This window comes from Nilaparvata lugens, chromosome 2 (genome assembly GCF_014356525.2).
Source record: "Nilaparvata lugens isolate BPH chromosome 2, ASM1435652v1, whole genome shotgun sequence".
NCBI lineage: Eukaryota > Metazoa > Arthropoda > Insecta > Hemiptera > Delphacidae > Nilaparvata > Nilaparvata lugens.
Genome location: NC_052505.1, coordinates 77,884,308 through 77,909,269, shown reverse-complemented (window position 1 = coordinate 77,909,269; position 24,962 = coordinate 77,884,308). Strand labels below are relative to the sequence as shown.

Here is a 24,962-nt window from a genome sequence, read left to right as displayed (position 1 = left end):
ACAAATACCTGATTTTCACAAGTGCGATTTAGCTTCCATATTTTTGGAGTTTCAGAATATGAATTACCCAGTTGCAAATTTTGATGATAACATTAGAGCTGAGGAACATTTCAGTAATTTCTGTAGGTATATGAGCTTGACCATCAAGAGGTTCACACTCATGAGAAAGGTTCATGTCTCTTGTTTCCCTAAGTGGTTCCATTGAATTAAGAAGATTGATTGTAGCCAAGAAAACTGCTCATAGAAAGTATAAGGCAATTGGTAGTATTCAGCTCTATGAAGTTTTTTGCAATTTGAGGGATCAATGTCGTGTTTTGACAAGAAGGTGTTATACAATAACTATTTACTTGGATTAGAGGAATTTGTTTAGACAAATTCTAAATCTTTCTGGACTCATGTGGATGGTTTGAGAAAAGGCTCAGCCAGACCTACTTTTATGAGACTGGACACAAGAAGTGCTGCAACTCCTGTTGATAAGTAGTGTGAACTCTTCGCTGATTATTTTTCATCTATTTTTGTGCAGGACACGGTTAATGTCCCGACATTTGATTTTCGTTGAAACCAGTTAGTTCCATCCTGCTGCATTACTCCAATCAATATTCAACGCAGATTGGAAGCTCTGAATGTTGGCAGAGGAACTGGGCCTGATGAAATATCCCTTCCTGTAATTAGGTTTTTCTGTTCTGGCCATTCACCTGGCCATACTGGCTCTGCCTTGCTGGAGCTTGGTGTCTTCCCCAGAGATTTCAAAAACAGTTTCTTGGTACCTATATACAAATCTGGAGATCGAGGTGATGTAAGAAACTATAGACCTATTACAATACAGTCTGTAATTGCCATGGTCTATGAGAGCATTGTTATGGACCACCTGTATTTCCACCTGCATAAAATGATGAGCTTTGGTGATAAATAGCCTATTATATTCATTGAAGAGAGTGAATAATTTGAAGAGAGTCATTGAGAGAGATTCCAATGTAATTTTAGTGTAATTGTTTCATAATATTATGTGATTTTCAGTCATTCTCAGAGTATTTTTATTGTATTTCAGTATTCACTTTTCCAGTCCTTTAAAGAAAATGAACTATATGTGAATAGGGGATACAAGTCTTCTTTGTGTGAAACCAAATAGGTACCTGTAAAGTGAAAAGAAGACTGATTATACATTATTCTGATCATGCTTTTATTGTTAGGGCTACTGAGATTATTGAAACACAATACCGTATAAAAATTGTTTATTTCATTCAATGGAGAATATTTTGTTTATTTATTTTATTTACAATTGAAAATGGCTCTTGAGGAGTTGAAACTAGTCTTGTTGTTATAAAATAAAAGGGTACTTGATATATTATTTTTTCATACAGTTACCTAGAAAAGTGACCATTCCTGCACTGATTACAGAACGCAAAGAATCACTTTCCCGCTCTAGTGCGCAAAGTATTACTTTGAGTACTCTTAATACTTTGCATATTATCTTGCAGCCATCCCAATCAGCTGTTGACATTGTTGTATTTTGCGTACATTGCGTGAATTTTGAATGCGAATTTGTTCTATATTTATTTTTTTGATTTTCAAATAAATAAAATTGAGAACTTATTAAACTATACATTTTGAATATTATCATTATTGATTATTTCAAATAATATTTTTTCATTCATAAATTGATTGGTTGAAAAATTATTTAGAAATTAAGATTTACTCAAAATTATTCAATTTTCAAATTAATTGGATTAATTTAATTTTTAATTCGAATAAAGTATCGATTATTAATTTTCAATTGGATTATCATGTTTAAAATAAATTAAAGTTGTTATTAATAACAAAATTATGGAGACAAACTTTTGATGGATTTCAGCCATCATTTTACCCATAATCAACCACTTCTCATATTCAATGGTAACTGTAGGAAAAATTTAATGTGAAATACGTGAGCAAAGTTCCTCTGCTGCACTCAAGAAACCATTCCGCCCTCGCCTACGGCTCGTGCATAAACGTTTCTTTCGGAGCAGCAAACTGTCACTTTGCGCACTAGTTGCACAAATAGCTATTGTATTGTTTCTATAATGAATTGTATGTTCATAGTTACAAGAGCGAAAATACACGTTCAATGTATAACGATCTTTGTTGAAGTGATTATGATCATTATTATCGTTCAGTATGATGATTGATTATGACCAGAATAATAAATTATTATGATCACATTGCGCAATATGATGATTGATCATAATATTGTCCTATATAAGGGGTGTCCAGTCTTTTAGAGCAAATGTAATTTCAAATTAATATTGGTAGGCCTACTACCTGTATTGTAAATTTTCTACTGTGTCGTGCACCCTATCCTATACTCTGTATAATGAATATCATACAGAGTGAGTCATATGTATGGGAACCCTTCAATAAGTTGAAGACTGATTTAGATATAATACTGTAACTTTCAGGATAAGTTATTGTTGGAATATTCCACTTTTTGACGTACAACTGAATTTCAACCCCTCATAAGGGGTTGTAACTCGAATATTTCAAATGTAAACACCCATTGTGTGGTACATCATTTTAAAGTCCTTTTTAAAACAAGAAAGATGGCATCAATAAAAATGTTCCATGATACTTGTATCCAAAATGGCGGCTAATTGAAGTTTTAGTTGACACTTGTAGCTTCAATCAGCCGCCATTTTGGATACCAAGTATCATGAAATATTTTTATTGATGTCATCTTTCTTGTTTTGCAAATACCTTTAAAATGATTTACCAAAAATTAGGTGTTTACATTTGAAATATTTGAGTTACAACCCCTTATGAGGGCTTGACATTTAGTTGTACGTCAAAAGGTAGAGTATTTGACAAATAACTTATCCTGAAAGTTACAGTATTATATCTACAACAGTCTCCAACTTATTGGAGGGTTCCCATACATATGACTCACTCTGTATATGTGAATCAATACCGTAACTAGTTGACCGAACGAAGTGAGGTCTAAGATTCAAGTCGACGGTTAGGCATTTCTCTTAAAGTTTAAATGTTTATATGTTGCGCATTTACTGCGAAACGCGGTAATAGATTTTCATGAAATTTGACAGGTATGTTCCTTTTTAAATTGCGCGTCGACGTATATACAAAGTTTTTGGAAATTTTGCATTTCAAGGATAATATAAAAGGAAAAAGGAGCCTCCTTCATACGCCAATATTAGAGTAAAAATCAGACTATAGAATTATTCATAATAAATCAGCTGACAAGTGATTACACAGATGTGTGGAGAAGCCAGTCTATTACTGTATTTGTATAAGGTCTATAGTTTCAATCAAAGACCTTGAAAAGGTATGCATCTTCAAGCTGGGTTTACACCAAAGTTATTAACAAAATGTTAATAACTTAATCCTTATACATTCTATTAGATTGAACGCAAGTTGACAAACACACATGTTCAACATGTGTATGATAAGTTATGTTCAATCTAATATAATCTATAAGGATTGAATTATTAACATTTTGTTAATAAATTTGGTCTAATCGCAGCTTTAAGGTCTTTGGTTTCAATATTTTGTTTTGCAGTCATGGTATTATTAAATACCTGCGTGAGGTCTACTGTTCACAGAACTACTAGTATAATAGAATGATTATGATGTACTTCAAATGAGTGAAATTCCCCCCAAAAATAGTCAAAATGTAAATATTCACCTTAGCCAATGCTCTTCTGCTGACAATACCAGTATTGCTCATGAAGAACACTTCAGTTCCAACTCTTTTTTCAGAGGTGACTATTTTTTTCAACAGTTTATAATTGTACTGATTTGAACTGATGCATGAGACTTCTTTCTTTTTTAACTTTCCAGTTAGTCGATATTCTTTCAACTCTGATGAAATTTTTCTTGAAGAGTTCATTTGTGGATTATGCGAATCAGATGGCTCACGTTCAACAGACGATGGGAATGTATAAATTTCGTCATAATCAAATTGGGCACAATTCATCTGTGGTATTTGTGGTTTATGCGAATCAGATGACTCAGAGACAACAGACGATGAGAATGCATTGATTTCGTTATAATCGAATGGATTTTGGATTTGAGCTTGCTCTGAGTTTGGTGGTGCTGGGAGTGCTGGCAAGTGATTTTGATTTGTGGGGAACGATTCGTCTTCAATTAATTCCAATATGGTACTAGATTCTATATTTTCATTGTTAGAACTCTGCAAGGATAATAATCTCTGTAATTCTGATGATCGATTCATCTCATCTATTAAATCTTCTGAACACTGCAACCTGCCAATATCGCTGTTCAAAACTAGTCGCACGTTGTAGTTATTTGTTTCTTCTAATTCTCCAATATCAAGTTGCCTCGGACTTGAATCTGAAAAAGAATAATTCAGAATGCTTTTTTGATGTAGGCCAAATTACGAAGATGATAATAGCCTAATAGATAACATAACTCATTATAGTTGAATCATAGCAAACATTATTCTCAGAAATAATTAATCTCTATTTGGAAATAATTTTGAAAAATTGGATCTTAATTTGTCATATTGAATAACACTTTGCTTTGTTTGGAGAAAAATTGCATACCGTACTTACACTTTTGAACGACGGAGGATGAAGGTGAAACGCTTTTGCAAGTCTTATGTCTGTATCTGAGCCATGCTTTTTGTATGATTCTTGATGAATGCCTTTTAAGAAATTGAACTTTATTTTCCAAGTCTTTGAAAACTATCTCTTCCAAGAATATATTCTCACTATCACCTATTTGATGATTCAGTTCCAAATCATCTGCCCATTTCTTGAAATACTTCAACTTGTTAATATCATCGTTCATTATTTTTCCTCCATTCATCAAACACCCAAAATGAGAGCAGAATCTTCCAATATTCAACCTGGAAAAATATTTTTTCAATAAGCTACTCGTTGATACGTCAGAACTAATTTTATTATTATTATTAATTTTCAATGTTACAATAGTATTTTAGGCTTTCATAATTAATACAGTACTATTATCTTATATTGGCAAGTGCTTCGAAACACTACATATTTGAGAGTCACATTCTACATTTAATGTTAAATATATCATAATCGTCAAACGTCAATCAAGTATCAAGGGACTATTAAGTGACGTCATCTCACCAACTAATTAAACCTATACATTGCTAATAAAAAATAACTTGAAATTTCTATAATATTAGAACCTAGGTACCTGATAGGAAGGCAGTGACCACAAAGCTTCACGGCTTCTGTGATTCCACTTGATCGTAACTGTTTTTCAAAAAACTGTTTATCAATTAAACCTGGCTTCATTTGTACGTTGGGTTTGATACAGCGTACATAATGCACCTCCGCGTTTTTCAATTCCAGCATCAGGAGGTCAAGAGATCTCTGTGATTCACAAAATTTGTTATATTAATAATAGTTATAACTATTAAATTATTATATTACTGACCTGAGTCAGCTAGGTCACTTGGCATTCATTAGATTGCTATTCAAATAATGAGAAATAATGTAGATATGGGACCAAATATGGGTACTTGTTGGTTCTAGCATTGAATTTTATTTAAGAAAGTTATTCTCATCAAAATTTATCATGATTGTAAAATGACAAAAAAATTAATTTATGAGGATGAACGGGTGTGAATCCTCTACTTCTCTATTGAATAATCTTTTACTTATCATCATTGAATAATATGTTTTTGGATTTCATATGTTTTAGGATCAAATAAACCATTGAGATTGGTTGTTTAAGATGGTTTGTTTCAACAATATTCATTCCAAGACAAGTTCTGATCTTAGTAACATAACATTTCATTGAGTTTATGTCCTCATGAGCAAAAAATAAATAGAATAATGTTTCAATGTGTATCAATAATAATTCGATACCGTTTGGTTTATTTATTTATTCATTTTTTGAGTGATGCTCACATGAGCTCCAGGCTTGGGCATTGCTGGTAATAAGATGAATGGTGATTAGAAATGAGTGGACCTTTAGCTTCAGATGGGTTCCGAAACACCAGGAAGAGATTTTTAAACTCATGAAAGATATTTAGAGGAGTCGGCTCCTCAAGTGGTCACCCTTCCAACGGGAATAGCAAGCTCGTGAATCCTAGCGTATAGGCCTATTCATCAGCCTGTAGGCCTATTCATTTCGTTCATCAGCACGACCTACCGCATGAATGAAGCCAACCGCATGAATGAAGCCAACCGCATGAATAGAGCCAACCGCTTCCCCAATTTGATAAGCCAATTTCAAGAAAACATTGGGAAATTCATTATTGAAAGTTATTGTTAATGAAATAATTATACTAGTAGTTCTGTGAATTGTAGACCTCACGCAATATTCTCATCCACAAGTACCTGATTGAAACTATAGACCTTAAGCAGGGAACCCACTATGCCGTCACTGTCAGGCACCGTCCAGCACCGACCGTCACCGTCAGTCGCCGCCTTCACCGTCATTTTTCCGGCGATAACCCACTTGCCCGTCTGGTTAGCTCCGTCAGAAACCGGAGCTAACCAGAAGAAATGCATCAGTTGCGATGGAGAGTTCATCAGACGAGGAATTGCTAGTAATAGCCGCAGCATGTGCTGAAGAAGAAGAGATACAGAAGCGGAGGAAGCATAGGTACTGGGTGCACGAAATCTTCAGAAGAAGAAACGAATATGGTGAATTTCATCATTTGTTTGACGAATTGAAAAAATACGATGCTAATTTCTTTTTATATTTCCGCATGACTCCAAAGAAGTTCTACGAATTGCTCGAGTTACTGAAATTCCCAGTGAAACACAGTAACTTCCGTGAGGTCATTGGTCCTGAGGAGCGGCTGGCCTTGACACTGAAAATTTATAAATGTCATGTTACTTTTTCATTTGATTTTTTAGCGATTCCATTTACGTTTGTCGTGATAACTATTATCACTAGTATTATACAGGAAGGGATACTCCCCAATAGCCTCTATCAACATTTCGTCCGTACTCATCGCTCACAGAACAAAGGCGCACTACAACAAAACACTGGCGATGTGACTTCACTGATAGTTGAATGTCGACTGGAAGAATGATAAGAAAACGGACCGGCTATCCGGCAAGAATGCCCCAAACAGCAATGGTGACTGACGGACACGGTCGTGGCCGGTGACGGACGGGTATAGTGGGTTGCCGTTCGTTTAAAACAATGGGAAGCAATGTTGCCGGTACGCAACGGTGACGGTCGGTGCTGGACGGCGCCTGACGGTGACGGCATAGTGGGTTCCCTGCTTTATGGAAATACAGCAATAGACTGGCTTCTCCACACATCTGTGTAATCACTAGTCAGCTGATTTATGATGAAAATTCTATAGCCTGTTTTTTACTCTTATATTGGCGTATGAAGGAAGCTCCTTTTTCCTTTTATATTATCCTTGAAATGCAAAATTTCCAAAAACCTTGTATATACATCGACGCGCAATTAAAAAAGGAACATACCTGTCAAATTTCATGAAAATCTATTACCGAGTTTCGCCATAAATGCGCAACATATAAACATTTAAACATTAAGAGAAATGCCAAACCGTCGACTTGAATCTTAGACCTCACTTCGCTCGGTCAATTATAATAATTATGAGGATAATTACCTTGAACTTTCCCAGAACAGTATGTTTTAAGGTGTGACTGCTATCCTCAGCGACAAGCTTTATCACGAACTCCTTAGAACTGTTGAGAAGAATGTTGATGAGCTCATTGGGAACCTGAAATTACAAAGTCATTCAATAAAAAAGTACTCAATATCATAACGAATCACATGAAGAACGCTGACAACGACAGTATTTCTGACAATAAAGCGTGTATAATTTCAAGATTAGATCTATAATCGATTGTAGCCTACATATGAATAATGGGAGTAGTAAGGGTCTATTTTCCATCTTTATTCTACATTGAAAGATAGATAGATAGATTTTATTTTACAATCGTTACTAGGCTTGTCGCCTATGGGAACATGGTTACAAAATTACAGTTTTACAAATCATCTTAAATGATAACACAGCTACATAAAATAAATTATTTTATTACATTCTCATAATAATAAGAGATATGATAATACATAGATAATAGTTCTATATAACTCTAAAATAATTAACAAAAAAATGTAAGATGCATAATAATACATACAATAAACGAAAATAAAATGCCATTGGATATTATTATTTACAGGTATTAGTAGGTGTCAATCAAACGCTCCAATACTCCAGCAAAACAAGCAAAATAATGCAAACAAGCAAAGATGAGAGAGTTGAAACAAAACGGAAATTCACCAGAAATCCAGAAATTATCAATAATTACACACCCATACATTCGCTATTCTTCTCAACCATGTGGTTTGAGTTGTATCATTCTCCGGTGAATTTCCATGTTTATGTAAAACATCTTTTCTTTTACAATGATTTATCAGTAATCCATAGTAGCTTACATAATATGTAGGAATGGTGGGCGTAGAAGGGTCTATTTTTCATCTCTATCCAACAATGAAAATTGTTGATTATTGAAAGATGAAAGAATTGGAACAAAATTGAAAACCACCAGAAATTAGAATAGAATAGAATAGAATAGAATAGAATAGATTTTATTCCTTTAAGTATAAAAAACTATACAATCGGAAACGTCATAATCTTATAAGCATTACAATGATAATCTTACAATGATAATAAATCTAACAGACATTCAACAATAATCACATAATAGGCAATCAAAATATACAAGTCATGAAAGTTTATATATAATAGTTCACACTTATTTAAGATTTACTCTAAATTCAAATTTGATCAGAAGTAGCTACTAATAGTTGCATTGCTCATGTTGAGGAATTCAGTCAATGAGTAAAGCGGATTTTCTGTCAAAAGTGTTCTCATTTGACGTTTAAACTGAGCAACAGATATTTCTTTTACAAAAAACGGAAGCTTATTGAATATTTTTATAGAAATTACTCTTGAACTGATCTGAGTTCTCCTCAGCCTGGCATATGGTACTTCAATACACTGTCTGTACCTTGTATTATGCTGGTGAAAATTCTCCCTACGTAGGAAAGAGTCAAAATTCATTTTCACTTCCATAGCTAGTAGAAATACAAATAAGCTATAAATTGTCATTATTTTCTGTTCAACAAAAATTGGCCTACAAGGTTCTAAGTAGTCTGCATTACCAACAATTCTCAAAGCCTTCTTCTGAAGGAGCAAGATTTTTTGTACATCAGTAGCACAACCCCACAATGATATACCATATGCAAATGTACCTTGAAAGAAGGCAAAATAGGTCATTTTGAGGTAATGTTGAGGCACATATTCTTTCAATCTGCGTAAAAGATATAACACTCGGCTCAGCTTGGAACAAACGTGATCAATATGTGCGCCCCATGTCAATTAGATTGATCCGGAAATGATAAATTTCACACATATTACAAACATCAATACTACTGAGTACTGTAGAATTTAAATAAAAATTTCAGAAATCATCTACTGTATCTCTTGGGATTCGAAATATTTCTTGAATAATTTTATTTTGAATACTCTTTTAGACTCACTTTATCGCTATTCTTCTCAACCATGTGATTCGAGTTGTAGGTGACGTTTCCTGCAAAATGCTTTATGACAAACTTCTCATTGTACCTATCTACTTTGATCAGGTCATTCTCTGGTAAATTCTCAAGCTTATGGCAAACTTCTTCTCCTTCACAATGGTGTATCAGTAATGAACCCTGTGGATTCAGTTGAGATTTTAAGAGAATAAAGCGCATAATAAGCATAAAAACACATTTGTCAAAAACTTCAAAAGAATATACTGTAAGAGAAAAGTACGACATTATTTAAAAAAGAGTTTTACAATCTGCTCACTGCATAGACTATTCTAGTGATGCAAATTTAGGCACCGAATAAGCTATTTAACATCATTACTTGAACAATGATCTGTCTAGTAAGCATCCAGAAAATGTAAATTGAAGTAGAAAGCTCATAATTGAATAATATCATGTTCATGTTTATTTTTGATACAATTACAAATCTTATGAATATGATCGGGATAGAACAACAGGCTATTAATAAATAATTTATTTATTAATATTTATTATAATAAATTATTTATTATTATTAAATAATGATGTTTCATTATTATTTATTCTTGTTAATAATGAATATTCATTAAATCAACAAGACTTGCTGTGGATATTGAATGGTAAATCATTTATTAAATGAGCAATAAGAATTGCTGAAGAGATTTACTGGATTGTAAGATTATTTTTGTGCCTTCTGAATTATTTTTTTTCGCAGACAATGTTTGCAAAGTTTTTGAAATGTTGCCTTACTGTTTTTATGAATATAGATGTGAAATATAAATAAATCATACATATCAACCAATATCTTTGTAGGTTTAATGGAATAATATCAGATTTCAACTTCAACCATAAGAGTACTAAAATACTGCAATAAAGTATAACATTATACTGCAGAGTTCAACCCTTTGAATCGTTTAAGAAAGTTGTATAGATAATACGAGCTATGTAATTTGATTAAAATATAGTATAAACATATAGGCCTATAAGAGTTCTATGAGGAAATGATTAAGAAACGTAAATTAAATATAATACTGAATGTACATCTCTATATTATAGAGATATAACATTCAATTGAATTTTTCTAAACCTTAGGATTTCATCATCATCTATTATAATAACGAAACAATTATTGGAAAACATAAATATAGGAAGTAATATTATTGACCACCTACTTCATTTAATACACTGAAAACCGAGTTTGGTGCATCAAGCAAATTTATCCTTGCAATTGCCTTCTTGCTGTAATCTTCTTCCATATCAGTGTTTAATTCAGAGAGTATACCTTCATCTTCCAATATCTGTCGCAGAAATAAACAGGATTTCAATGAGATTGGTAAGACTTTCAATCTTAAAAGAATAAATTTACAAGTTGTTATTTAAGTAGCTTGATAAAGGATCAAATTCGATTGTTATTAATCAAAGTTCGCTATTAATCAATTCATTTTCTAATTCAATTCCACCTCACTCTAAACATATTATTTAACAACTACAGTAGACCTGCTATTTCAGGTTTGACATGAGAATTTCTCCTTAGCTCAACAGAAAAAAGAAAGATCAAATCAAAAAGTGCGATACGAATCAAAAGTTTTTGATTATTAGTCCTTTTTTGCTATGATATTTTCTATTCCAGAAAGATAATTTATTAGAAGTACCTTCTTCTTCTGAACGAGAATATCTTGTACAAAGTAGTTATGTAGACGTTCATTGGCATAATTTATACAAAGTTGTTCCAAACTGTTTCTTGACAACATTTCAAAGCCATAAATATCTAGAAGTCCTGAAAGAAGCATCAGATTATGAGAATCATGAAAAACAATTAACGTTTACATTATTAAAAAATATAGCCTATGATATGTGATTACTGTAAGTACATTATTACTAGAGTTCAAGATTCTCTCCTACCAAAATAGTTTGGAACTATGATATATTTCTGAGAATTCATGGTATTATGTAGTTATATGACTTAGTTCGGGTAATTTTATATTTTATATTTAAAATTATAATTTTATATTATTATTATCTTAAAATATAAAAAGGAGTGGTGTATGTGAAATCATAATTAGAATAATTTAATGAGTGGTGTATGTGAAATGATTATGGAAATAATATAATGTTTGCAGAAAGTACGTTTCACTTATAAATAATAGCAGACAATTATAGTAATAATGAATAGTAAACATAGCTCCTTTCCAAAAGCTTCGTTCTACAGAATGAGAAACTGATTAATGCTGTAGACAGTCTTACTGTCACTATCACTCCATGAAAAGACAAGCTTATCTTTGTATAGGAGTATCATTGACCAAAGTGAAGTTTATTATACCTCCCATTATGTCTGAATTCATTCAAATTTGTTTTATTGAAATAACGCTCAATAGAAAGCGTTTTGGCTTATAGTAAGTAACATTTGAATGTTCTTGGTATAAAACACGTGAACCAAAATCAAGTCATCCAAATCAAATCAAGAGTTACAGAAAACATAGGCGTTTTTTCAGAGTATCTATGGTATAGATAGTTTGACATCTTGTGAAACTTGACTCTCTGAATTGATTCGACATTGTACATAATTCTGTACAACCGATAGCCTTCATGTACAAGAGATATAAAGAGTTATTCTAAATGATGGACCCATTTTCAAAACTTTGTATTTATTTAAGTAAAAATTCAAAATGGACAATCTTTATACCAATGGAAAGAGAAAGTTTCAATTTTTTTAAATACCTTACAAGTGTTAAATGTGGCCTCCGGCTGCTGCACGGCAAACATCTACGCAGAATCCAAACTCGTCCCACACGCGACAAAAGTTGCCATCTCACTCACAACTAAACAGTGGCACAGAATGGCAGCCTATTATTGCGAGAACTCTACTAGCCAGTTAGGGAACAATCACTAACCGCCACAAAATTTGAAACGTTCCCTTTCCATTGGTATAAAGATTGTTTATTTTATGATTGGTAATTTAGTAATATATGAATATTAAAAAATTGGTTCATCATCTATATAATAAGAGAGAGTAGGGTTGTGTTTGTTCGTGTGTTCGTAGTGTGTTCGTTTGTTCGCATCAAAACATGTCAACTTGTGGATTGCATACCGGAAAAACGGGAATGATTTACATCTCCAAATTTTGCACATAGATTCTAAAAATATCAATCTCGTGCACCTGGAAGCCCAAATTTTAATTTTCCTTCTAGATTTTTCAGAATTAATGTTTAAATTTCATTAATGGTACATTCGATTTCATTAAAAAATCACCAAATCATATGGTCGAAATTAAGAAAGGAACATCTGCTTCAATATTGCTTTCTACCTGAAAAACATAGTTTTGAAACTTCGTTTTCCTGATGCAACGTTTCCTGATACACGTTGCATGGATTATTAATTTTTCAGCTAGAACAATAAATTTTTGAGACAAAGTGCTAAATAAACGTCTACAGTTTCATCAATGCTGTATCGGCAATATGAAAACGCATGCAGTTAATATGTCTTTGAATGAAGGTGTTGTTATTTACATAAAGAAATAATTATACTATTCCATTTTTATTTAATTAAAATTTCAAAATTATTCGAGCACTGATAGAATGACTGACTCACTTTACAGTCAGTCGAAAATTTTAATATTGGAATGAGGGGTATTTTGGCAAGCTGAGCAAAAAAATAAGGTCATATGCACCTTTTCGTTATATCTTCAAATGAAAAATGAGTTTTGTTGGTTGTCAAAACTCCCTCTGAAAGGGAAACTATTCAACTTATTCTATCTATTAGTAAAATAACAATGATCATCCATCCATCTTCTATACTATAATAAAGGAAAGAACTGGATTATAAACGTAGCCTATACAGATGTAAAGTAAGTTATATAGGGAAATTATGTCCACCTCTACCAAGTTCTTGGGATTAACAGTAGATCAAAACTTGAATTGGACAGAACATGTCACAAGGGTTTTGTCACGGGTATCGAGTGGATTATATGTTCTTAGAAAAATGTCTCCCTTTTGTAAAATAGAAACGCGGAGAATGATTTATTTTGCCTACATACACTCTATAATATCCTTTGGTATAAGTCTTTATGGATCTACTTCAAATCAGAACATGGATTCAATTCTCAAATCACAAAAACAAGCTATAAGAATAATTTTACACCTAGACCCCATAGCATCAGTTAAAGAACATTTCGCTCACTTGAATATAATGACAGTTTACAGTCTTTACATCTTTGAGACAATTATGTGTGTGAAAGAAAATCTTGGAAATATTTTGACGTTAGGACATAATCATAGGTACAGCACTAGAAACAGAGATAAACTTTTACATTTGCAAAGCCATAGACTTGAGTTCTACAAGAAGAAGCCCACATACATAGGAGCCAAGTTCTATAACAAGCTACCGACGCGAATCCAACAAGAGCTGAATCCCAATAAATTCAAATTGGAATTATAGAGATATTTAACTGAAAGAGATCTTTATAATATCGAAGAATATTTGAATAAATGAGATCAGATCCTATGAGTTGAATTGTATTGTATGTTTGTATTGTTGTATTCTGTAGATGTTTTATTTGTTATGTATTTTATTTTTAATTGTATCTAATCAAAGACATATATTTTTGACACTATTCATTGTATACAATGTACAAACTTATGAATAAAGAAATTATGATATGATATGATATGATATGTTTGACGCATTATCACGTCAGAACTACTGAATTGATTAACTTGAAATTTTGCATATAAATTCTTGCTTAACCGAGGGTGGTTATAGACCAATTTTAAATTCTTCAAGATTTGATTACATCAAGTTTTCAGTTTGTCAAATTTCAAATATTTGTCATGCTTCCAGTTTGTATGGAAGCAGCAGAAGATTTCTCTTAAAAGGGAAATTAAAATACCCTCTTAAAGGGTATGATTGGGGATCCTTTTCGAATGATAAAAACAGGTTTTCCATCACACCCAAATTTTTTCCGCCATTTTGAATCCAACTTCTTTTTTAATTGGAAGGTGGTCATACTGATTTACTTGAAATGCAGCATATAAATTCTTAATCAACCGAGGATTCGTATAGGCCTATTTTGAATTCTTCTAGATTTCATTACGTAAAGTTTTAAGAAATACCGTTGCGAAGCATGGGTTACATGCTAGTTTAGAATAACCCTTTAAAACAGATAGCCTTCAATAGCACAATGGGGAAATAAATAAAACATACCTAGTTTAAATGTGGTCAAGGTATCCCCTCGGTCGAATTTGTTGTTTATGTAAGATACAATCCAGTTGAAGAGAAGCGAATACAACAGCTTCATGAGAGCATCTCTCCTGGTGGTGGCGTCTCTGGTCGAAGTGACCGGAATTTGGATGGTTCGACTCTCGTGCTTGTCGAATGAGATCAAACTGTTGGTCAGGATCAGTGCTAACATTTCTGACTCGAATCCGAGAAGTTCACAAGCTCTTTGCAAATCATCGTATGACTCTGAAAAATATAATTTCAATAATAGAGGACAGTTGAATTGCAATAATTGAATCGTTGAATGGTTAAATTTATTGTGAATAATGAATTTTTGAAAATAATCTAGAATCATTTCGAATAGATTATACAAATTACAATATAATTGAAAAATGTTATGTTTTCAAGTGTAATGATCCTCACAGTAGGCTATTTGAAGTTTTTTTAATATATTATTGAAATTTGAAGGACTTGTTCATGATAGGTTTTGCTTGTTTTTACTATATTTACTATACATTTTCAATTTTCGAAGTAGTAGGTTATGTTGCCATTGTCCAATATTTATTTGTAAGATACAAATATACTATGATCGAGAGAGAACAACATACAAAACTGTTCCTCTCCCTAATTATGACTAGGTGCCTATCTACTTTTTAGTTTTTACAAGCACATTGATTATTTTGACTGCATTTGTTTTTTTATCAAGTAATTAATCATCAGCATTGTATAATGACGTTTATAAAAATTTAGTCTAATTTACGGTACATGATAAGTGAAGTATAAAGGTTTAAAGTTGCACAATCGTTCGATTATATGTTGAAATTACTCCAACAGAGCATTTGAAAAATTTTGGTTATTGGATTAGCGGTAGTTTATCCTGATACGCCTACGATACTCCTGTACGACAGGTGGCCGCTTATTGGCCAGAGCCACTAACTCTTAGTAACGCATATTAAAAATATATTTAGTTAATAATATGAATAAGGAGGTTTCAATATGGAATTGGAGATTCCCAATTAATCTAAAATTTAAGATTCTCAACAAATTTAAATTGTAGATCTCTCAAAATCGAATGAAGAAGTCATTAATATTAGGATCCTGCTACTCTATGTTTTATGATCTTTTTACTCTATTTTCTCTAGTCTATTATCACCTCTCACATTTAGTGTTATAATAGTCCTAATTTTGGAAAAAAATTGCACTATTGTAACACTAATGTTGAGTCCATATTTGAAAAAAGTGAGTAGGTATGATACCTTCCCAATTGACCTCAGCATGGAAACCAGACTCCTCACTAGATTTGAACACAATATTTCCAAGATGCAGGATACCAGATATAACTTCGAAAATGCTTTTGATGGTCGGCCAATCGAAGTCGAGACCCGCAAAGGCTTTGAACATTTTCTTGTAGCCGTTCTCATCATCGGCTGTGATTTGTCCGGGAAGGATTCTGAACTTTCTATCAGTATTCAAATACAGGCCATCTTGTCCAGTCGATTTGCAAGCAACGATTAACTGTGAACAAGAATATTATCTTATTTATTTGTTGGAATGATGAGCTCGAAATATTTCCACTTCTCGTCATCGATGAGGTCTATTATTTGAGATATTGATACTTTATTCAAAGTAACCATGAAGCAATGCATGAGCAATTTACATTAATTAATCAAATGTATATGTTGTGAAGGCCTACTTGTCAATTATTGTCAATAATTCACAATTATACTTGTGCTGAATTATTTGTAGCACAAAAACTGATAATTAAAACTATATTAAGCAAACCCAGGCTCTATCCAACGGATATGGTTTTTAGTGATTTTGAGGTCATGACTATACGTCAATCATACATAAAAACCGTAATTGAGTACTTGATAAAATATAGATCCGGTTTTCCTCTCACAATAAACTCTACTCTTAATTATTATAATCTAAGGGCCACTGCTAACAAATATGTAACCTATAACACTAATATTGAATGTATAAGGAGGCAATTAATTTACATAGGTACTAAAATAATAAACCTCATTCCAAATCACTTTCTCATGGACAATAAGATCAGCGGAAAAATTAAACTGGATATAAAAAACTGGACAGTAATTTCTTCTTCCATTTAAATATATGACTCGAGATTTCTGCTCCAGCATTGTTTTTTCATTAGTTTTTTCTTTTTTCAGTGGACTCGCTTACCTTTATTTTGAGTACCTATTCCTCTGTTTTCTTCCTTCCCCCCATTTCTCCCTTCCTATTTTTCCTCATTACTTCTCTTCTTTGCCTGCCTATTACATGAGAAACCATAGTTGGCTAGGAACCTTCCTCTCTTTTTTTCTCTTCTCCAACACACCCAAACACTAAGCCTATGGTTTTTTATATTTGTAACATTTTATTGTGTTTTATTTGTTTCGTAAATCTTTGTAATTTTTTTTTGTCTTATTTTGTGTGTTTTTAATAAATTGAAATTGAATTGAATAGATATAAGATTCGTAAATTCTCAAGAAGCAGATTGAAATAAAAATTCTTCTACATTATAGAACAAAGAGATGAAGATGCAACTTGAATAATCACATTGCATAATGCATAAATTAATAACATTATAGAAATAGTCTACCAGATTGATCATTTTTAGTGTGAAATGATTATTATTCGAGTTTATCATGAATGACTGATGTAGGTACCGTATGACTAGTTACACACACATCAATTTTTGGACGAACAATTTTTTGCCGTCTTTATAAATTCTATCAGATTAAACAGATGATGTTTGTCAAGTTCCGTTTAATCTCGTAGAATTCATAAGAACGACAAAAAACACGTACAAAATCGATGTGTGTATAACTGGCTTAAGAGGAATAAAGTTATTAAAATACAATTTATTTTATGATACCAGTTTATCATCATTATGTAAAAACAATATTTTCATTGAACTCTGTAAATACTTTAATAAAAAGTAACATGGTAACTAATCATATTTATTTTATTAATTTGAAAGACTATAGCGGTTCTCTACTTTGTACAATAAAATTAAATCTCAATATTTCTATTTCCAGATGGATAAAATATTGGGTACAGTATCTTGTATTACACTATCATATATTCCTTTATTTTTTTTACAGAACTGTATTAGGCTAGATCACTTCTCCAGAATTAGTAGAAAAACTACAAAAAATGGATTCACCTGATAGAACACGTGAAAATTGCGAACGGAAGGCGAAGACACTCTTGTTTTCTCCAAAAGATACGTTCTTAATCTTGCTTTGAGAATTGTCTTGGAGAGCTCGCTGTAGTTAAGCAGTAGTAGATTCCCAAATCGTGAGCTGTTGCCGTGGTATTCAGTCGCTGCATTCCCGAAGCAGGACAGCAATGTCTGTGCGTGACAAATTTGATTTAGCGGAGTGTCAACGTCAGCAATAAAGTTGAGAGCCTCTTCAGCAGCGTGCGACTGGAAACGACACAAAAATTGATTGAAATTCAAATTTTATTTCTACATAGAAAAAATACAAAAAATGAAATAATAATTAGAAGTTTAAAGTTTAGGATTACCAGTAGCCTATCCCAAATGATTTAGGCATTACTATTCAAATATAGAATATGCTTGAAAATAGAGGTTCCATCAATTCAACTGGTCCACCGTAATGAAATATTAAGACTTGACTTATGGTAATATTTCTCAATGACAAAGTAATACCATAGAGAAACAATAGCTTGAGTGGATATCCCATGGCATAGGGCGTTTATGTCGCAACTTTTACTGTTATCTCAAGTCGATTACTATCGATTATTGTAGTTTTTTACAGTTTTGTTGGGGTGAGAGTGTATGAACGGCACAATATGAGAGACTACCAGCGTCATACACCTTTCTGGGAAAGAAATACGTGATACGTGGACTATCGGCTTGAGATAACAGTAAAAGTTGCGACATAAACGCCCTATACCATGGGATATCTACTCAAGCTATTGTTTCTCTATGGTAATACCACAGAAGAAGGAAACAAGTGAATGTTTTGGCTGTATCGAAATGAGGTTTTCTGTGTTCTCTCCTCAGTGGTAATACATATGAAAAAGGAATAAAGAAACAGGAGCGAAGTTCACATTGGGAACGAATAGAGAAGAAAAAATCACTTTGAAATGAAATAATGTCAATACTGAAGGGTGTAATTAAGGGGGTGAATAAAAGTTGATAGAGAATGTTGAAAACTTTAATAGCTAAGATATACTCATTGGCTCGATTAAAACCCAATTACTATTGGTGAGGATTTGGTTCAAGTTGATCAATAATCAAATTGGGCATTCAAGATTATTTTCACAAATACTGATCAAAAAAGCTTATTTGAACGGTGACGACTGAAACTTGATTGAGAAGCTATAAATCTTCAAAACTGATAGGCTTTGCTCAATTATTATCGCGTATGAGATAAGAGAGAAATAAGTCATGAAAAAACATTTTAAAATTGTAAGAATTGTCTTAAGTGATTGATTACTGATTAGATGTACGGTGTAGGCATTCTTCACTCTGGTTGCCTAGGTGTTGGGATTGTACAACTTTTTAATTGTTGCTTTGACAATATTTAAACTTTTCCTTATTTCTGTCAAAAATTTTACTAATGTGATTAATTTAAAAGGCCTAAATCATCAGAATTGAAGACGTCAAATTGTATAGAAAGAATGTGTTCATACACTTTGAAGTTCATGGAGAAGTTACAGACTGAGTGAAACATTTAATCGTCCTTCATTACCGATGTTTTCAAACTTCAAAAAACAATCTATATACTGTACGGTATCAATTTATAGATTTCTATAATTTCATAGAAAAATGTTTAGAACCAAATAACAGATGAAACAATACACATAATCTCAAACCCAACTAGAGTATCAATTTTTTTCAAAATTTTACAAATGGAATTAAATAGAGAATGCAGGCTGTTAACCCTGTTGTCAATGTCTGCAGTAGCAGAAGTCTTCGGGGTGTTTCACAGCATTTATTTAGGATTTTCGTTAATTAATATTTATTTTTTACAAAATTTGATTTTTCTCACCTTTCCAGAGCCTGAATCTCCACTGAATACAATAATCTGGTCTTGGCGGTTGACAGAAAGGTAGCACAATGCTCTGTGAACAACACTGTAGATGTGGGGCACATTGGTTCCAATCAATGATTCACCCTAAAAACAACATTTCAAAAACAGTTAATGAAGACAGAGTTGTGATAAATGGAGAGGATGTTGTTAATTTTCATGTAAACTTCTGGAGAAATTCCACAAAATTTCTAAGTCTAGTGTAAATTCGATTGAGTCTTGTTTGTAACCCTATTAACATATTTCTTATAACATCAATTTATTTATTACTTCAAGTTATCATTTGTAAATTTAGATTATTTGTCATTGTTTAGAAGTTATAAACAAGTAATCTTTGAAATAAATTGAAAGTAAATTACTAAAATAGGTACATCAAGCATTTTAAATGAAATGAATTTAATATTTGATATTAAAGTGAAAATATGTTGAAAGATCTTTATAAATAATGAAATGTAGAGTAATACAGTAGCCTAGGCCTATACTTATCAATTATATAATAGTATTCCCATAAGGACAAATATTTCTATATCTGTATACAGAGTGATTCATAATTATGGTAAAATATTTTAATACGTGATAGTAGAGGTAAAAATAAGAAAAAAAGTTCATATAAACATATATCCATAAACGCTTCATTAGCGAGCTATACAGGGTGAAAGATTTCGCCCGTAATTCAGTTCCTCTGGTGAAATACACCGATGCTGAATTGTTTGGGGACTAGTTTTTGAAAAACCTATGCTGGATTCATATGGAAAAATATCTGAAAAATTGAATAAAACTAGTCTGAAAGCTGTAGTGTGAGTAGTTTTTGAGAAAAAAGGTGAAATATGCAAAAAATTTAAGTAGAAAAACACAGACTTCTACGTTTGATGCCCAATAACTTTCTTTAATGACCAGTAAACAATAATTTTTTCACAATAAAAATTGTAGAGAATTTAATTCTGAAAAGAATTATTTGCAATAAGCTACAACCTATGAGTTATTAGTTCTCTCCTCATAAAACAGCAATTTTTTATGGTGTAATGTACTACATAAGAATACATTTTATTCAACTTTTATTTGAATTTAGTTTACACAGCTTACATAATTCTTTTCAGAATTAAATTCTCTACAATTTTTATTGCGAAAAAATATTTGTTTACTGGTCATTAAAGAAAGTTATTGGGCATCAAACGTAGAAGTCTGTGTTTTTCTACTTAAATTTTTTGCATATTTCACCTTTTTTCTCAAAAACTACTCACACTACAACTTCCAGACTAGTTTTATTTAATTTTTCAGATATTTTTCCATATGAATCCAGCATAAGTTTTTCAAAAACTAGTCCCCAAACAATTCAGCATCGGTGTATTTCACCAGAGGAACTGAATTTCGGGCGAAATCTTTCACCCTGTATAGCTCGCTAATGGAGCGTTTATGGATATATGTTTATATGAACTTTTTTTCTTATTTTTACCTCTACTATCACGTATTAAAATATTTTACCATAATTATGAATCACCCTGTATATCAAAATAAAAATTTCAACACCTACATTGTTGGGAAATGATAGCCTACCAAAATAAAATAAATAATATAAAAGTCTGTTTTTGTTTAAGCAAACTATTAATTGAATGAATATAGAAAATTTAAAGGAATTTCACCAACCTTGAGTGCTTTCTTCAGAGCATTATTTATATTCTCAGTAACGTGCAATTTTTTCAAAGGATTTATTGAAATAAGTACTAGATCCAGCCATGTACAGTAATCATTATTGAAGTATCTTGCTGATAAATACTGTACAACTGTGGAAAGAAGTAGAAACTATTTATTAAAGTTTGAGTATCTTTAAGCTGTTAAGAGGAAAAATGCTGATGCTATACTTGACTCTCAGAACCCATGTAAATCGGCCTGGAAGCTTATTAACAAGTGCAGAGCGTCTACACAGCCTCAATGTGATTTCAGTCCAGATGTTATGAACAGTCACTATCTGAACTCCGTGGAGGCCATTCTTCAACGGATTCCAGTGACTCAGCCAAATGGTGTTGGAGATGTAGAATCGCAACCCGCTGTTTTTCTGTATGGAGGAGAGTCTCGAAGAATGATGTATTGAAAATAGTGACTGCTTTTAAAAATTCACCTTCTCAGGACATCTATGGATTTACTGTGGCTTTCTTGAAATCAGTGGTTGATGAGATGGCACCTCATCTTGCCAGTGTCTTTAGTCAGTGTCTTAAACTGGGCTACTTTCCGAATTGTTTGAAGTTGGGTAAAACTGTACCTATATACAAAAAGGGAGATGAGAAGGACAAGAATAACATCCGACCAATTACTGTTACCCCCTTACTCGGAAAAATCTTAGAGGTTGCCATGAAGGATCAGCTAATGGACCATCTTGAGAGGAATAGTTTGCTGTCTGATAGACAACATGGCTTTAGAAAGTCCAAGTCCACACAAACCGCCCTGCTGGCCCTAATCAACGAAGTCATTGATGCATTCGAGAGTGGAGATTCTGTGGCAGTGAGGCTGTGTGACCTGTCACGTGCTTTTGACTGTGTGTCTCATGAGCTTCTCCTTGGAAAGTTGAGTTAGTATGGTATAAGGAACATTGTTGCTGACACTTTCAAGTCCTATCTTTCTGACAGAAGGCAGATAGTGAATGTTCGAGGTGCATCATCTGGCGAACTGCATGTACGACATGGGGTACCGCAGGGCTCTGTCCTGGGGCCAGTCCTGTTCATCCTGCATATGAACGATTTGAGAGTCGGCGGAAGTGAGCTGCTGTTTGCGGATGACACAACCCTTGTTGGGAGAGGATCCTCGCCTGCAGCTGCCACCCTTGAGTTGGAGGAGTCCTTTGCTGGTGCAGAACGCTGGTTTCAGGAGAACAGGCTGTTGCTCAACGTCGGCAAGACACAGAATATCATGTGCACTCTTAGAAACCACTTCAATCATTCATTGAATGAACCGGTGAAGCTTCTGGGATTTAACATCGATCCAAAGTTAACATGGAGTGCTCATGTGGATGCTGTATGCAGAAGACTGTCTCGTGTGATCTACCTGTTGAGAAGACTGAGGTGCTTGCTGACAGAGGAACATTTGATTATGGACTATTATTCACTGTTCCATAGTCACATTATCTATGGAATACTGCTGTGGGGACACTCTTCACACTGTGAGAGTATTCTTATGCTGCAGAAGAAGGCAGTTCGGATATTGTCATCCAGTGGTCATCTGGAGCACTGTAGGCCACTCTTCGCCAGACTTGGGATTCTCACAGTTTTTAGCCAGTTTTATCTTTGCTTCCCTGGTTGGTATTAGGAATACCAATCTGACAGTGAATTTGAGGGGGTTGCAGAGTGCCTACTCACTTCGAAATGCTCTCGAAGTCAATGTTCCTCGATGTAGGCTAAGTAAGGCTCAGAACTGTTATCCCAATATCGCTATTAAAATGTTTAATATGCTACCTCCATCTGTGCGTCATTTGAGTGATAGTGAGTTTAAGAGGAGACTCAAGTCCTGGCTGCGTGCCAGACCATACTACTCCTTGAGTGAATTTTTTCAGGAGTCTACAGTTGACATTTAGTGACCATCACTAAATGTTTACTAGTGTTTAGCCATCTATGCCATTATGTTTAATTTTTTGACGTGACAGTGTTGTCAAAAACTTCTGTGTGATATTGTATTTTTGACGTGATGACCAACCCAGCTCATCTGGCTGGTTAATGGTCCTACAAATGAAGAAGAAGAATAACGGTGGAGATCTAATAGGCTAATACAGGTCGAAGAAAACCCGGTATATACTGTAGTGTAGGTTGTATAAAGTGGGTATAACCTGGGTTAAAAATTATATTCACATAATTTAGGTTGGTAAACCTATCACTTAACTTGATTACTCTGAATTGATAGATTTTCATAAACTAAATCTTAATTGCTTGCAATAGTTTCAGATCAATTGAATACATAAAAACTCTTTAAGAATATCAAATTTAATTTTTTCGAGGATGATGCTAACATGATGAGCTCTTTCAAAATAAGCCTTGTGTGTCATTTTTTTTATTCATCATAATGCTAAATTAAACCGACTGTTAGAAAATTATTTGGATAACAGTAACACAGTCATTGAATAAGAACTCTGAACAAGAATATGTCAATTATATTTTTATACAGAAAATAAAAAAATATTTGTTTAATCTGTAAAAATTCAAAAAGAGCATTTGTAATATAATATTGAAAATATTGTCAGATTAAAAGAGAAATACATCTCAGTGCCGGTTGCACAACAGCCGTTTAAATTTTAACCGTGATTAATTCCACAAGAACCAATCACGGTTAAAATTTAACTGGCTGTTGAGCAACCAAGACTCAGTTTTTGAAAAATTCAATACAAGCATTGAAGAGAATTGTTTAAGTAGCCAATCATGTAATGTTGCTTCCACACTCTTGCCAAGTGCGTACACATGACGGCGAGCTTAAGAATACTATGCCACCACTCGCCTTCACTTCGCCGTATATAAGTATACAGGAACACGCTTGGCAAGCAACTTGGTAAGAATGTGTCGCTGGCATTACAATATAATTAATATGCTTTACTTACAATCTTCTTGAATTTCAAAATCACCGACTGAAGAAAAACTCATTGCGATACATCCACAGCATTTACTCAACTTAACACTGGAAATAGACAAAATCTAGTATGAAATTAGCCTTCTTCACAAGAAATAACAATAAGACTGATTTTAATCTCATAAAACATATGCTACTAAATAAATGATCCTTTGGTTCATGTGCATGCTTGAAAATAAATTTAAAACTTGACTGACATTGTTATTCATATGCTTTAAAAATTAATTAAGAGTACTGTATATAACTATATGCTAAATATTGAATTATTAAATAGAGTATATTGAGTTATTAAAAGAATCAATAAATTTTTAACTAGGTACTAAACAATTATTAATAGTATTGTATAAAACTATGCTAAATATTGAATATCTGGAATATATTATAAGAATTAATTAATAAGTTAAGTTAGTCACTAAGTAATTAGTTATGCAACACTTTGATTAAAAATCTAGATTAAAAAAAATAATTATTATAAAAAATGATATTAAAAAAGTTACAGTAACTATATTGCCCAAATATAAGGTATGT

General features: G+C 32.8%; 1 protein-coding gene across 1 annotated transcript; it reads right to left on the bottom strand.

The window, feature by feature from the left end:
• Positions 1–1,055: 1,055 nt before the first annotated feature.
• LOC111054332 (unconventional myosin-XIX) lies at positions 1,056–24,621 on the bottom strand. The gene is made up of 14 exons (XM_039421800.1): positions 24,406–24,621; positions 21,477–21,613; positions 19,794–19,919; positions 17,936–18,199; positions 16,020–16,278; positions 14,749–15,009; positions 11,202–11,326; positions 10,722–10,847; positions 9,523–9,696; positions 7,583–7,696; positions 5,176–5,354; positions 4,563–4,858; positions 3,674–4,341; positions 1,056–1,133 (listed from the first exon to the last, which is right to left on the bottom strand). The coding sequence occupies exons 1-14, from the start codon at positions 24,446–24,448 to the stop codon at positions 1,068–1,070; spliced, it is 2,838 nt and encodes a 945-aa protein (XP_039277734.1). The 5' UTR covers positions 24,449–24,621; the 3' UTR covers positions 1,056–1,067.
• Positions 24,622–24,962: the final 341 nt, after the last annotated feature.